This window comes from Neolamprologus multifasciatus, chromosome 17 (genome assembly GCF_963576455.1).
Source record: "Neolamprologus multifasciatus chromosome 17, fNeoMul1.2, whole genome shotgun sequence".
NCBI classification, from domain to species: Eukaryota; Metazoa; Chordata; class Actinopteri; order Cichliformes; family Cichlidae; genus Neolamprologus; species Neolamprologus multifasciatus.
In genome coordinates, this window is record NC_140455.1 from 3,568,732 (window position 1) to 3,583,731 (window position 15,000).

Consider the following 15,000-nt stretch of genomic DNA (forward strand, 5'->3'; position numbering starts at 1 on the left):
AAGTGGGCTAAAGCAGTTAATTAAAAGTAGTCTAATATAAATGCTGTAATCTGATTACTTTAATAAACATATAACTGGGATCCTGGCGTGACCACAGTGCACACGTCTGCTGTCGCTCACAGTGGTCCAACTGTCCACACAGGGAGTTTGTGTGTTCACAGGAAACATTAGAGGCAACGTTGCTTCAGAGTCCAACAAAGGGCAAAAGCAGACAGCCAGGACGACAGATCACGTTAAAGTTACTGCAGGTTCTCATCACTGGCACCGCTCACCACTTTAATGCCAAAAACCCTCTGCTGGGAGACCGTCCCCAACCGTCCCCACCTTCATTCCTCCAACCACACCCTCCCACTGTCTCACTCCAGCTGATAGTTTAAAGATGGCAGCCTTGCAGACAGCACAGTCATCATCTGGAGCTTAAACATATGGTGCTCTTGGCAGTGAGAGGAGACGTTGCTCAGCACGCCAGGCAGCCAAATGTGGGCCACTTTCAGGACACTGTGAAGGAAATTAGAGCGCGAGTGAGAGGACGGACTGTCTGGGCCTCTGTGGGAGAGAGAAAGCAACAGAAGTCAGATTCATGCTCTGAGCTCTGCTACAGAGAAGCAGGTCGTGAGGAAAGGTGCAGACCGCCGCAGTGCACAGGAAGCACAGGGCGGGAACGCGCTGAGTCCTGTGATGGACGACTTTCCCACTTCCCTGTCAGAGAGTGTAACGCAGCAGTCAGCAGCCCGTCAGGCTTTTGCAGACGTTAGCTTTTCCCAAAGCTCTGCTCAGAACTAAAGCTGGAGTTTTGTGTCGTTATGCTCAGCAGCACCAGACGCTGCAAAGATTTATGATGTGATCATATTTGGATCTGTGGCTCTGATGAGGATGAAACTATGTTGACTTTGTAGTATTTTAGGACCCTGTACATCAGTATTTATGACAGAAAACATCAGCTTTAATGGAAACGTCTCTGAAGCACAGGGTTCAAAGTGCACTGATCCACCTGATTTCCTGGGGTTTGTTCTGCACTGTGCTGCCAAAAAGATGTGAATCTCATCCTGACTTTTCTGGAAATGATGATGAACACTGGGATTTCTCACGTTGCCTGACTCACTGACTGGTGTGCACTGGGATTCCAGTAGAACTGCTGGGATGTGACGAGTGTGAGCTGAGCAGATGTAACTGCCCATTAACCACCCTTCCCTACAGCACCTGCAGGAGCCACATTTATTCTAACAGACGAGGTCTTTAAAAAGCTGTGAGGTTGCAGATGGCCAAAGCTAAAGTCCCGGCTTTAAAAGGCGCCATCGCTGCTACGTGGGTGGCTTTGTTTTTGACTGCATAGCTCGCGTGGCTGTTCGTAGCCCTGCGGCCCACTCTGGGACGAGCTGTGGAGATCAGATTTCAGCTGTAAAATCTCAGTTACTGCTCAGTCTTCTTGTCTCTGCCGTCATCGGCCCTCCCTCAGACTCCACAAGCTCCAGCAGCTTCTTGGCCTCCACTCTTGTGTCGTCTTTTGACTTTGACAGAAAATCAAAGGCTGCGCTGCTGCGTCACCATCACAACAAAAGTCTCAGGCTGAGAGGAAAGAATGAGCTGAACAGATAAAAGCATGTTTCCTGTCAGAGCCATTAGTCTGAATCACAGTTCACTGAAACCTGCGAGCAGTTTGTAGATTCCCAGGCTCTGCTTTGCTTCTGTTTCACGGCGCAGACAGGGCCCTCTCTACGTGGCTCCATCGGTTGAGCACCACCTCGTGTGTGTGTGGGGTCGTTTAGCAACGTGGCCGAACATCCTGTGATGTCATTTGTATGCGACAGGTGGCCGTCGAGGCGACGGTGTGCCTGCGTCTTGGTGTGTGACTTTTGGTCAGACTTATTTGTGATGTCATTTCCCTCAGGTTTTTTGTCCCTTCCTTCCCTCCCCATCTCCAGCTGCCTCCCTCTTCCCGCTCCACCACAACCACCCACACATGCAGGGCCTTGGGGTAGGGGTGTGTCACCAGGGTGCAGAGGAGGTAACCCCCCCCCCCCCCCCCCCCGTCCCTTTCTGGCTGCCTCTGCCTCAATTTTATCTCACAACTTAGACATTCACATTACTCACACTCTCATTACACATACATATAGGACCTTGGGGGTGGGCACGCTACACGGAATCCCAATTACCATCAAGGTGTACACCTCACCCCTGGCGTCGTTGCCCACCTCTCAATTTTAAATACTTGTAGACACTGAGGCCCTCTAAGGTTTGGAGGCCTATCTCCCCCCACCACTTCCCCTGCCAGTGGCAGACGCCCTCAGACATCGGTGCGTTGGTGGTTCTTTGTGTCCGGCGATGGGCGCCCAGGTACACACCGGCTCACTCCTTGGTGGCTGCTTATCGGGGCCTGGAGCTCGCTTGGGCCACTTCGGAGGTGGGGTGCCCCCGGCCTCTCGGCCTGGGGCTCGGTCACTCTGGCACAGCTAGCTGCCGGCGGAGCTCACGGGCACGTCACTGCAACCCCCCCGGCTTCTGCTCCGTGGCTGCTGAGTGACCCCTCATCTGGGACTCTCCTCAGCTCTTTCTGGGACGGTGGCACGGCTGCCCCTCTGTTGGTCTTCCTTGGTCTCTTGTGTTCTGAGGGCCTCTGGATGTCTGGAGTCTTGATCTCCTCCATACCTGCTTCGCAGCGTGAAAGCAAGTCCGGGGGCCGGCCACGGTGACAAAGATGCCGACCGTGCGGACGGTGACGGCGGGGGGAATGCAAGTCCGGGGGCCGGCCACGGTGACAAAGATGCCGACCGTGCGGACGGTGACGGCGGCGTGAAAGCAAGTCCGGAGGCCGGCCACGGTGACGAAGATGCCCAACATGCAGCCTGGCAGATGACCGACGGTGTTGAGGCGGCAGTTGGGGACCTGAAGGCTGCGTGGCCTTCGCAGCACCAGACGAGACGGAAGCTGAGGCTGGACCAGACGAGGGCGAAGGCGGACCAGGACCAGACGAAGGCGGAGCTGGACCAGGACCTGGACCAGACGAAGACGAAGACGAAGACGGAGCTGGACCAGACGAAGGCGGAGCTGGACCAGGACCAGACGAAGCAGATGAGGCAGAGGCCGGACCAGGCGACGGCGAAGTTGATGGTGGTGAAGCCGGACCAGGCGACGGCGAAGTTGATGGTGGTGAAGCCGGACCAGGCGATGGCGTGGATGATGGTGGTGACTCCGAGGCTGCAGCTGGCGGCAGCGTGGAAGCCGGAGACGGAGGCGCTGCAGCAGGCGGCGGCGTGGACGAAACAGTGGATGCGGCTGCTGCTGCAGGCGTGGATGCGGCCGCTGGTGGAGCAGCTGGTGGCTGGACGGGCTCCTCGGGCCCCCCAGCTGGCGAAGCAGGAGGCCGGACGGGCTCCTCGGGCCCTCCAGCTGGCGAAGCAGGAGGCCGGACGGGCTCCTCGGCCCCTCCAGCTGGCGAAGCAGGAAGCTGGCTAGGTTCTCCTGAACCTCCAGCTGACGAGTCTTGGGGCTGGACGGGCTCCTCGGGCCCTCCAGCTGACGAGTCTTGGGACTGGACGGGCTCCTCGGGCCCCCCAGCGAAAACAGTCTCAGAACCAGTGGGCACTGGAGCCCCTGGCACACACAGGACAGAACCAGCAGGTGCGGGGACCCCTGGCAGAGACGGAACAGAACCAGCAGGTGTGGGGACCTCTGGCGGGCGCAGAACAGAACCAGCAGGTGCGGGGACCTCTGGCAGAGACGGAACAGAACCAGCAGGTGCGGGGACCTCTGGCGGGCGCAGAACAGACTGCAGCTGCGCGGAGCACCGACCCTGCTCAGGCAGCGACAGCTGGGTGCAGTCCTCAGCTGGGTTCTTAGCCTCCAGGGGTCCAGAGTCTGCTGGGGGCCGAAACCCAGCCTCTGGGGAGGCCCTGGAGCAAGTAACAGTCTCTAAACTAGCCAGCTGTTGAGGAACAATTGCCTTCTTAACGTGTTTGTCTCTCTGCAAAACGTACGTACTAGAAACAGAGTCCTGTGCAGCTGGACGAGCTTGCGGCTGTGCAGCTAAACGAGCTAAAGACAGCTGAGCAGGAGAATGAACAGGCAACAAACAGTTCTTCTTGTCATCTGCTGCACAAAACAAAGCCCCTGAATAAACTGTCCCACAGTCCAAAACAGAAAAAGTGTCCTTCTCACTCACCACAGCCTGCAGTGCTATAGTCCTAATATCAGGCTGTGGGGTGACGCGTCGACGGCGCGATCGTCGCCTCCTCCCTGCGGACGGCTCCGGCGGGCCGGGCAAAACCTCCGGCGGGCCGGGCAAAACCTCCGGTGGGCCGGGCAAAACCTCCGGCGGGCCGGGCAAAACTCCGGCGGGAGAAGCTGACGTGGCTGTTCCGGGGCGGCCGTAGTCCGCTGCTGCTGGACAAAGTCTGTGGATTCCCGAGCTTGCACCACCTCCCGGGCTTTATGCAGGTCGTGAATTAAGTCCGAAAATCCCCTGACCTGGTGGAGATAGGGATTTCCATCCAGAATAGCCTCAATGGCATTTATCCCCACAACCTTCGCTCGTGCGTTGGAGGTGTGGGTTACCCAGTCCACCAGGCGCAGGGCGCGTGTGAGGTCGCTCTCCCCGGACAAAGCTGCTGGATCCATCTTGTGGTCGCGTCGTACTGTCACGGCTGGGGCGGCAGTCGTGTGGAGGGTGAGAAAGGAGGATCCAATGGCAGACAATGGTGGAGGTGCAAGTGGGTTTTATTTACAGTGCAAATAACAGAAGTGAGGGCAGGACAGAAGATAAACCTAAACTGGGTGAAACTAACAAACAAACCTGGAACATAAGGTCAGCGGGAGAAACTCGGAGATAGCAGATGAGGACGGCAGAACAGAGAGACGTAGAGAAACCTAGGGAATGAACACAGACGACGCGACGAGAAGCACAGGCAGACACCAACTATAAATACACACACCAGGTAATCAGGAAATGGCACACAGGAGGGCAACACAGCTGGGAGGAATCAGGGCTGACGGGACAGGGGAAATGTAAACTGAACATACTCACATCAGACAGAGACCTTCACAATAAAACAGGAAACTCAGACACGAGGAACCAAACAAGACACAGAACTAAACAGACAGCTTCACAAACAGGCGGGGTGACACGATAGACAGACAGAGACACAGACGCAGACTCAAAAGCAGACCGAATATAACACATAGAACTCAAACAATAATAATCATCATAATAAACTAGAAAATGATAATAAACTAAAAGCGCTGGGTCACCGACCCAGGACCATGACACATATATCATTGTGATGTTGTTTATTCTATTGCTCTCGTTTTCTTCTGCTTGTTTTCTTTTTTCTTTCTCAACAGGTGATCCAGGTGATCGATATATTTATTTTTTTTGTCTGCTTATTTAGTTGGTTTTTGTTTTTTGCCCTTCTCCCCCGTGTTTTTCTTTCCCTCTTTCTTTCTCCCTTTTCTTTCCCCCAGTCAAGTCTGTCCCGTATTCAGCAAGTGAAAATAAAATAAAGAATAAAAGGTGAATCAAATGGACCATTACGGCAAAGCTGGGATGGTCAATTTGGTAAAGAAAATCCGTTGGGCATCTTTCTTCGCCTTTAGACAATAATTCTGATGCAAAAGAGCCAAACGGGACAGGCAAAAAAAAAAAAAAAAAAAAAAAGTTTTTTTGTTGTTACAATAAAGTGAACTGATATTATTTAGTCAAAACAAACTTTTTCTCAGTCCTTTTGTTTTACATTCAAACAAAAAGTGAGCTCGTGGCTCAACAGTGTTTACAAAATGTGGCATGTTTAACTTATTTACATAAAGTACATTTACGTAGAGGGTCGACCTGACATTGTACATACAGGTGAGGTGCACCAATTCAGGGCTGGTGTTACCTAATTTCAGGGCGGAGGGGGGACAAAGCTAATCCATTTATTCCAGATTTTGTAGAATTTGTCTTTTCGAATTTTTTAAGGAAAATGTCATTTTTCCATTTTAAATATTTCAAAAACAACATTAAACCAATCCTCAAGTGTTGGTGGAGTTGGATTTGCCACTTTCTGCTTATTAATGTTTTGCTGGCCGCTAATAGCGCTTGTAAGAGTTTTGTCTGCTGCTGTGCCGAGTGAACTCAGAGCAACACAGATATCCTCTGGATCAGTCAAGAACGTGGCTTCATCAGCGGAGCTATAAAAGCAAAGATCTCTGTGAGCAGCAGCCTGCTGTGAAGCTTGGAGCGGTCCCAGCGTGGCGTCTGCTGCAGGCAGCGCTGCTGTTATGATCCACAGCATCAACTTTATTGCTGTTACTGTAACGCATCCATGTGTGGGTGAACCGCTGCCATGCCACCAAAACAGTGACAGTAAACAATGGAACATCACATTTGACAACTTTAATTCAACACTGACTCACAAGGTGCTGCTGCCACCTGTGTAATGGGCCTCTCTGTGGCCACGCCCCCCAGTGAGTGATATCACTGCAGGTGTTCCCCTTTAGTCAAATGCACAACACCTGATGTGACCAAAGGCCTGTGTCTGAGTCACTGCTGCTGACACGTAAAGCAGTGAACCTGAAAGCTCAAGACGTAAACGAGCACTTTCAGGGCGGCGCCTGCACGGTGTGTTGATGTGTGTGCGTCCTCCACCTGTGTTCTTTGCACACTGATTCAGAAACACTGGGCTAAACATGAAGTCATGCAAGATATTTACTGATTAAATCGTTTTGCTGATATCATCGTGCATCATGAGGACATGAATATGTAAATCAGAGTCTAACTACGTCTCAGCATTATTATGGGCTGGACGTGGACCTCAGCTACCTGCAGACAACGTCTATAGAGGCTCCAAAGCATGTGGTGCAATCAGCCTGTGTGCTGTTCTTGGTCTGCAGGGAAGAACAACAGAGAGCGTCCACTGTCGCTGTTACTTTTCACGCTGATTGGTGAGCTATGTGCTGCTGGGTTTGTGGTAATGATAGCAGGTTGCTTAGGCTGTGTGGGCTGAGAATCCATATGCAAACAATCACAAAGCAAGCATCGGTGAATCAAATGAAAGAAACGCTGCCTAACCAGCTGATGTCATAAACAATCCCCAACAGGCAGCAGTTTAAAGAACTGATGAAGTAAACTGAACATCTCTTTTTTCCTTTGCAGTCAGACATTCTTGTGAGCTGCTCGACGTCCTGCAGTAACAGTCACATGCATGCACATGCTAACGATGCTAAAACCAAATCTAAACCCAGCAGGTTGGTTAAGCTGTATCTGTCATTTTAGCAAAAGTTCGTTTTAGTGTAACGTGATTTACACACAGGTTGTGTTATCATGCACTGGTCTTGTTGTTGTTGCTGCACACTGCCAACATGCACACATCCGTGCACGTGCACAGCTAGCAAAGAACGGCCCTTTATTGCCATTGTGCATGTAAACAGAATTCCAGGTGCTCCAAACCAGCTGTGCAGAATAAAGAACCAACAGCTCGGTCTGAGTCTGTGTGATGGAGGTTACTCTCTGATTGTGGAGGTGGGCTGTGTGTTTGCTAACAGTGCCAATGAAACCAGTTGTTGTTGGAGTTCAGCCACATTGATCTGACCTCATATTCATTTCATGTCACTGTCAGTCTAAATCAGGGGTGGGCAACTCCAGGCCTCTGGAGAAGACATGTTGAGGAGGTCATTGAGCCGTTTGAATCAGCTGTGTTGGATCAAGGACACATCTAAACCTGCAGGGCAGCGGCACTCGAGGCCTGGAGTTAGACACCTCTGGTCTAAATGAGTCAGGTGCTTTTGACTGCTGCACGTGCCCCAAGACCGCAGGACTACAGGATATAGAGCCACGCCGATGTTTAGATGCCTTTCAGACCGTATTTGGCGTCCTTCAGGGAAGCTCGACTCAGCTCGGTGCTGGCTCTGCTTCTGTGAAAGCTGCTAACCTTTGACCAACTGATATAAGATGATAAGAGCACACAGGTCGGTTGCAGCTCCCTCACCCTCACAAGGCAAAAACAATAAATGCCTGGGCCATGACCTGCACTTATAAGATCCAGTATGTGGTTGGTGTGGAGCTGACAATGCAATAAAAAGTTATTTACACACAGTCGTGTCCTATTTCTTCATCTAAGGATTGTTTTAGATGCTTGAAATATAAATTGTGTTTCTCATTTTGTAGCACAGTTCTTTCTTTCCTGCCTTCAAATAAAAGTATTTGAGGCTGCCTACACTAAAGCGCTCTAACAGTCACTCGTCTACTCAGGAATCCATTACTGCAAACTTTCCTGGGAGCTGTGAGCTTCAGGAAAGTTTCACAGTCGTTGTTTTGATCCAACCACACTGATGGAAACACACTTAATTCTCGTTTTTTGTGTTTGCAGCTTTTTACAAGTGGGCACAAGTTTATTTGGCAGGACAACAGGCCAGGTGTTACGAGGGGAGGGGCGGGCTCGCTACGGTCCAAACATGCACACGGCCTCAGTATGCACACACACATCCTCACATGGGAGGTGGTCCTTTCCCATCAGCCCCTCATTACTCTGCAGCAGCGTAATAATACACCGGTGTGATGGAGGTGCAGTTTACATGAGCTCATGAGGGAAGGAGCCCAGTATCACCAGTATCACCAGTATCCATTTAATGACACATTTTATCTCAAATAAACTGCAGTTTGCAGACATGTGAGTACAGTACGTGTGAGTGAACGCAGTGGTACAAAGTCAGTGACAGGAAGCTAAACCCTGAATCAACAGTTACGTGACACACACATGTTGTGTCAGCATGAAGCTAACAGGACAGCACGACCCAAAAAGAAGAGAGGATGGTTCTTTAATCAGAAAGGTGGTGCTTTGGTCCCTGGCTCCTCCATCCAGCTTGTAAAGCACTCTTTGTCGACACATTGAACCCTGAAGTATCGGCACCGACTGGTGTGCTGTAATTTAATTCAATTCAATTCAATTTTATTTATATAGCGCCAAATCACAACAAAAGTCGCCTCAAGGCGCTTCATAGATACAGAGAAAAACCCAACAATCATATGACCTCCTATGAGCAGCACTTTGGCGACAGTGGGAAGGAAAAACTCCCTTTTAACAGGAAGAAACCTCCAGCAGAACCAGGCTCAGGGAGGGGCGGGGCCATCTGCTGTGATTGGTTGGGGTGAGAGAAGGAAGACAGGATAAAGACATGCTGTGGAAGAGAGACAGAGATTAATAACAGATATGATTCAACACAGAGAGGTCTGTTAACACATAGTGAGTGAGAAAGGTGACTGGAAAGGAAAAACTCAATGCATCATGGGAATCCCCGGCAGCCTACGTCTATTGCAGCATAACTAAGGGAGGATTCAGGGTCACCTGGTCCAGCCCTAACTATATGCTTTAGCAAAAAGGAAAGTTTTAAGCCTAATCTTGAAAGTAGAGATAGTGTCTGTCTCCTGAATCCAAACTGGAAGCTGGTTCCACAGAAGAGGGGCCTGAAAACTGAAGGCTCTGCCTCCCATTCTACTTTTAAATACTCTAGGAACAACAAGTAGGCCTGCAGAGCGGGAGCGAAGTGCTCTAATAGGGTGATATGGTACTACAAGGTCATTAAGATAAGATGGGGCCTGATTATTTAAGACCTTGTATGTGAGGAGCAGGATTTTGAATTCTGGATTTAACAGGAAGCCAAAACAGGAGAAATATGCTCTCTCTTTCTAGTCCCTGTCAGGACTCTTGCTGCAGCATTTTGGACTGAAGGCTTTTCAGGGAGTTTTTAGGACTTCCTGATAATAATGAATTACAGTCGTCCAGCCTGGAAGTAATAAATGCAAGAATTAGTTTTTCATATTATTACGAAAATTATTACGTAATCGTAATAATAGCATAGTGTGACTATGCTAACCTAATTAGGAGCACATCACTACAGCAGCAGATTATTTGAATGCTGTGACATTTTAAGGTGCTCAGAAGCAGCCGTCTCACTGTGGCACAGAAGGATGGACGTGGTCAGCATATAAACAATGCTCTGTTTGTACCGAGAAAACATCCCACGTTACTCCACCTCCACCTCCACCCGGCACCACTCACAAGAAGCAGGATGGATCCACACTTTCATGGTGTTTACATCAAAGTCTGATGTTCTGCTGCAACAATACTCTCCTGCATGCCTGGGTCGTAACATGTGGTTATTTAGATTTGTGTTGCCTTCCTGTCAGCTCACAGCAGTCCGGTGATTCATCTCTGACCTCTGGCATCACCAAGGAATTTTCTCTGCGGCTCGCGGGATATCTTTTCCTTTTCTAGATCATTCCTCGTAAACCCCAGAGATGGTTACGTGCTACAATCCCAACAGATCACCAGTTTCTGTCTGACACCAACAACCACGTCAAGTCATTTACTCAGCAGGCTGTCTCGATCTGCTGCTGTGTAATAGACTGATCGGATATTTGCATTAACCAAGCAGCTGAACAGGTTTTCAGGTGAGTGTAAAGCATTGTGGGTACTCGACAGGGCTTGAAAAACACTGTACAGCACAAAGGCCACTGTTGCTTTGTACACACTCACCACAGGCAGGGTGTTCTCCTGGAGGACAGGAAGCAAAATAAAGCACAGAAACAGAAGCGTTAGAGTAGAACCTGCGTCGTGATCTCAGGTTTTAAAACTGTCTGTAAGTTCTGGACCATCTGGGACTGTTACACATGACTGGATGTAGATGCCTGCAGAGCTGGACCTGCACTGGGTGCTCGACCAGCATGAACAAAGGAGTGAAATGACTTTTGGCACATACTGCAGTGTGTAGAGATAACCGCGTCACGTACACTTAACATACCTGTGCATATGAAGTCAGAGTCTCCAGGGATGCCTGCAGGTTTCTTCTATTTTTCTGTTTTCAAAACGGTCGAATAAAGTTTGGTTTATTTGTTTGTTCGTTCCTGAAAAGGTAACACAGTCATCATTTTATTGCTGATTCTGAAAGTGAAACTAGCTGAAAACTGCAGTAAATACACTTGATTATTTTCAGTATTGATGAATATTGGCACGAGCATATTTACATTTTCAGGCAAACTTTCAGCACCGCTTCCTGTTTTATGCCAACTTTTCATACTGTTGTTCGGCCAACCAGAATCGATCCCAGTAAATTTGGTTTGGCAGGAAGCACACACGTGTCGGGACAAACAAAAGATGTTTTTGGACCAACGATTACAAACTCACGAGTCAGAAACCGTGAAGAGGAGCGTGTGAAACCAGCTGCCTCCACCTGCACTTTTTCCTCCTTTATGTGGGAAAACTGTTGAGATCTTAATGACCCAAAGTCCATGAACCTTCTTTACTCATTAAACTGACTGTGCTGGTTTGTGTACAGTATATATGCCTGTACCAATATTCAGAAATATCATAAACATTCAGTGTTTTACATGGATATGAAACAAATCAGAGGTGTGTGCAGCTGAGAGTGTCCCAGAGTCCTCTGAGCCTCAGCCAGCATGTGTGTGTGTGTGTGTCCATGTGTGTGTGTGCATGTGTGTGTGTGTGTCCATGTGTGTGTGTGTGTGTCCATGTGTGTGTGTGTGTGCATGTGTGTGTGTGTGTCCATGTGTGTGTGTGTGTCCATGTGTGTGTGTGTGTGTGTGCATGTGTGTGTGTGTCCATGTGTGTGTGTGTGTGTCCATGTGTGTGTGTGTGTCCATGTGTGTGTGTGTGTGTGTGTGCATGTGTGTGTGTGTGTACGTGTGTCCATGTGTGTGTGTGTGTGTCCATGTGTGTGTGTGTGTGCATGTGTGTGTGTGTGTGTGTGCATGTGTGTGTATGTCCATGTGTGTGTGTGTGTGTGTCCATGTGTGTGTGTGTGTGTCCATGTGTGTGTGTGTGTGTGTGTGTGCATGTGTGTGTGTGTGTGTGTGCATGTGTGTGTGTGTGTACGTGTGTCCATGTGTGTGTGTGTGTGTGTGTCCATGTGTGTGTGTGTGTCCATGTGTGTGTGTGTGTGCATGTGTGTGTGTGTGTCCATGTGTGTGTGTGTGTGTGTGTGTGTGCATGTGTGTGTGTGTGTCCATGTGTACGTGCGTGTCCATGTGTGTGTGTGTCCATGTGTGTGTGTGTGTGTGTGTGTGTCCATGTGTGTGTGTGTGTGTGTGTGCATGTGTGTGTGTGTGTACGTGTGTCCATGTGTGTGTGTGTCCATGTGTGTGTGTGTGTCCATGTGTGTGTGTGTGTCCATGTGTGTGTACGTGTCCATGTGTACGTGCGTGTCCATGTGTGTGTGTGTCCATGTGTGTGTGTGTGTGTGTGTGTGTCCATGTGTGTGTGTGTGTGTCTGTGTGTGTACGTGTGTCCATGTGTGTGTGTGTGTGTGTGCATGTGTGTGTGTGTGTGTCTATGTGTGTGTACGTGTCCATGTGTGTGTACGTGTCCATGTGTGTGTACGTGTCCATGTGTGTGTGTGTCCATGTGTGTGTGTGTCCATGTGTGTGTGTCCATGTGTGTGTGTGTCCATGTGTGTGTACGTGTCCATGTGTGTGTGTGTGTGTGTGCATGTGTGTATGTGCGTCCATTTTTACGTGTGTCCATGTGTGCGTGCGTGTCCATGTGTGTGTGTGTCCATGTGTGTGTGTCCATGTGTGTGTACGTGTCCATGTGTGTGTGTGTCCATGTGTGTGTGTGTGTGTGTGTGTGTCCATGTGTGTGTGTGTCCATGTGTGTGTGTGTGTGTGTGTGTGTGTGTGTGTGTGTGTCCATGTGTGTGTGTGTCCATGTGTGCGTACGTGTTCATGTGTGCGTACGTGCGTGTCCATGTGTGTGTGTGTGTCCATGTGTACGTGCGTGTCCATGTGTGTGTGTGTCCATGTGTGTGTACGTGTCCATGTGTGCGTACGTGTCCATGTGTACGTGTGTGTCCATGTGTTCGTGTGTGTCCATGTGCACGTGTGTCCATGTGTATGTGTGTCCATGTGTACGTGTCCATGTATGTGTACGTGTCCATGTGTGCGTACGTGTCCATGTGTGTGTGTGTCCATGTGTGTGTGTGTGTGTGTGTGTGTCCATGTGTGTGTGTGTGTGTCTGTGTGTGTACGTGTGTCCATGTGTGTGTGTGTGTGTGTGCATGTGTGTGTGTGTGTGTCTATGTGTGTGTACGTGTCCATGTGTGTGTACGTGTCCATGTGTGTGTGTGTCCATGTGTGTGTACGTGTCCATGTGTGTGTGTGTCCATGTGTGTGTGTGTGTGTGTGTGTCCATGTGTGTGTGTGTCCATGTGTGTGTGTGTGTGTGTGTGTGTGTGTGTGTGTGTCCATGTGTGTGTGTGTCCATGTGTGCGTACGTGTTCATGTGTGCGTACGTGCGTGTCCATGTGTGTGTGTGTGTCCATGTGTACGTGCGTGTCCATGTGTGTGTGTGTCCATGTGTGTGTACGTGTCCATGTGTGCGTACGTGTCCATGTGTACGTGTGTGTCCATGTGTTCGTGTGTGTCCATGTGCACGTGTGTCCATGTGTATGTGTGTCCATGTGTACGTGTCCATGTATGTGTACGTGTCCATGTGTGCGTACGTGTTCATGTGTACGTGTGTGTCCATGTGCACGTGTGTCCATGTGTACGTGTGTGTCCATGTGTACGTGTGTGTCCATGTGTGCGTACGTGTCCATGTGTAGGTGTGTGTCCATGTGTGTGTGTTTGTCCGTGTGTGTGTGTCCATGTGTGTGTGTTTGTCCGTGTGTGTGTGTCCATGTGTGTGTACGTGTCCATGTGTGCGTACGTGTCCATGTGTACGTGCAGATCCACATTTGCACTTCACACGATTGTGATCTCTCAGCCGTATCTTTGCACCTGTTGTGTTTTACAGTGATGTCATGGCGTGATAGGGCAGGCGTGATTGTTTTACAACACCTACTGATCCAGAAACAGCTGTGGGGCTGACTTCCCCACAGCACAGTGCAAACAGCTGTGCAGGATCAAACGATGAGAGTAAAGCATGTAAGGTCTAATACGGAGGTTTGACGCATCATGATGACTCGGGCCGCTGAGATCAGGTAATGAAGCTGGATCCACTTTATGGGCCTCGTAATGTTTATACTGCGCTGAACAATTTCCAGCTGATCAGATTAAAACAAACTTGTTTATTACCATCTGTCAGTGCAAGCTGGAAACATAACACTACAGGAAGTGACCGTGTGGGGGCCCGAGGTGGGGGTGTTACAGGAATGCTGTTTGTTTTAGTCGAGGTGGAGGATCTCAGCAATGTGGCAACAGAAGTCTGTGACACTGCATCAAATGTCAGAGCTCCAAAAGTGATGACAGCGATGCAGAGGACAGCGATGCAGAGAACAGCCATGCAGAGGACAGCGATGCAGAGGACAGAGATGCAGAGGACAGCCATGCAGAGGACAGCCATGCAGAGGACAGAGATGCAGAGAACAACGATGCAGAGGACAGCGATGCAGAGGACAGAGATGCAGAGGACAGCCATGCAGAGGACAGCCATGCAGAGGACAGAGATGCAGAGAACAACGATGCAGAGGACAGCGATGCAGAGGACAGAGATGCAGAGGACAGCGATGCAGAGGACAGAGATGCAGAGGACAGCGATGCAGAGGACAATGATGCAGAGGACAGAGATGCAGAGGACAATGATGCAGAGAACAGTGATGCAGAGAACAGCGATCCAGAGAACAGCCATGCAGAGGACAGCGATGCAGAGGACAGCGATGCAGAGAACAGCCATGCAGAGGACAGAGATGCAGAGGACAGCGATGCAGAGGACAGCGATGCAGAGAACAGCCATGCAGAGGACAGCGATGCAGAGGACAGAGATGCAGAGAACAACGATGCAGAGGACAGCGATGCAGAAGACAGTGATGCAGAGGACAGCGATGCAGAGGACAGAGATGCAGAGGACAACGATGCAAAGGACAGAGATGCAGAGGACAGCAATTAAGAGGACAACGATGCAGAGGACAGAGATGCAGAGGACAGCAATGCAGAGTACAGAGATGCAGAGAACAACGATGCAGAGGACAGCGATGCAGAGGACAGTGATGCAGAGGACAGCGATGCAGAGGACAATG

At 49.9% G+C, this 15,000-nt stretch overlaps 1 protein-coding gene and 1 long non-coding RNA gene across 2 annotated transcripts in view; one reads left to right on the forward strand and one right to left on the reverse strand.

The window, feature by feature from the left end:
* Positions 1–15,000, reverse strand: part of LOC146498744 (uncharacterized) — a 193,763-nt gene that overhangs the window by 33,713 nt on the left and 145,050 nt on the right. The window lies entirely within an intron of this gene.
* Positions 13,895–15,000, forward strand: part of LOC146498745 (uncharacterized) — a 2,240-nt gene continuing 1,134 nt past the window's right edge. Inside the window, exons 1-3 of the mRNA XM_085138247.1 lie at positions 13,895–13,909; positions 14,214–14,862; positions 14,947–15,000. The exon at positions 14,947–15,000 is cut by the window's right edge and continues 1,134 nt beyond it. Coding sequence (XP_084994373.1) covers positions 13,895–13,909; positions 14,214–14,862; positions 14,947–15,000 — 718 coding nt within the window. The remainder of the gene's footprint in view (positions 13,910–14,213; positions 14,863–14,946) is intronic.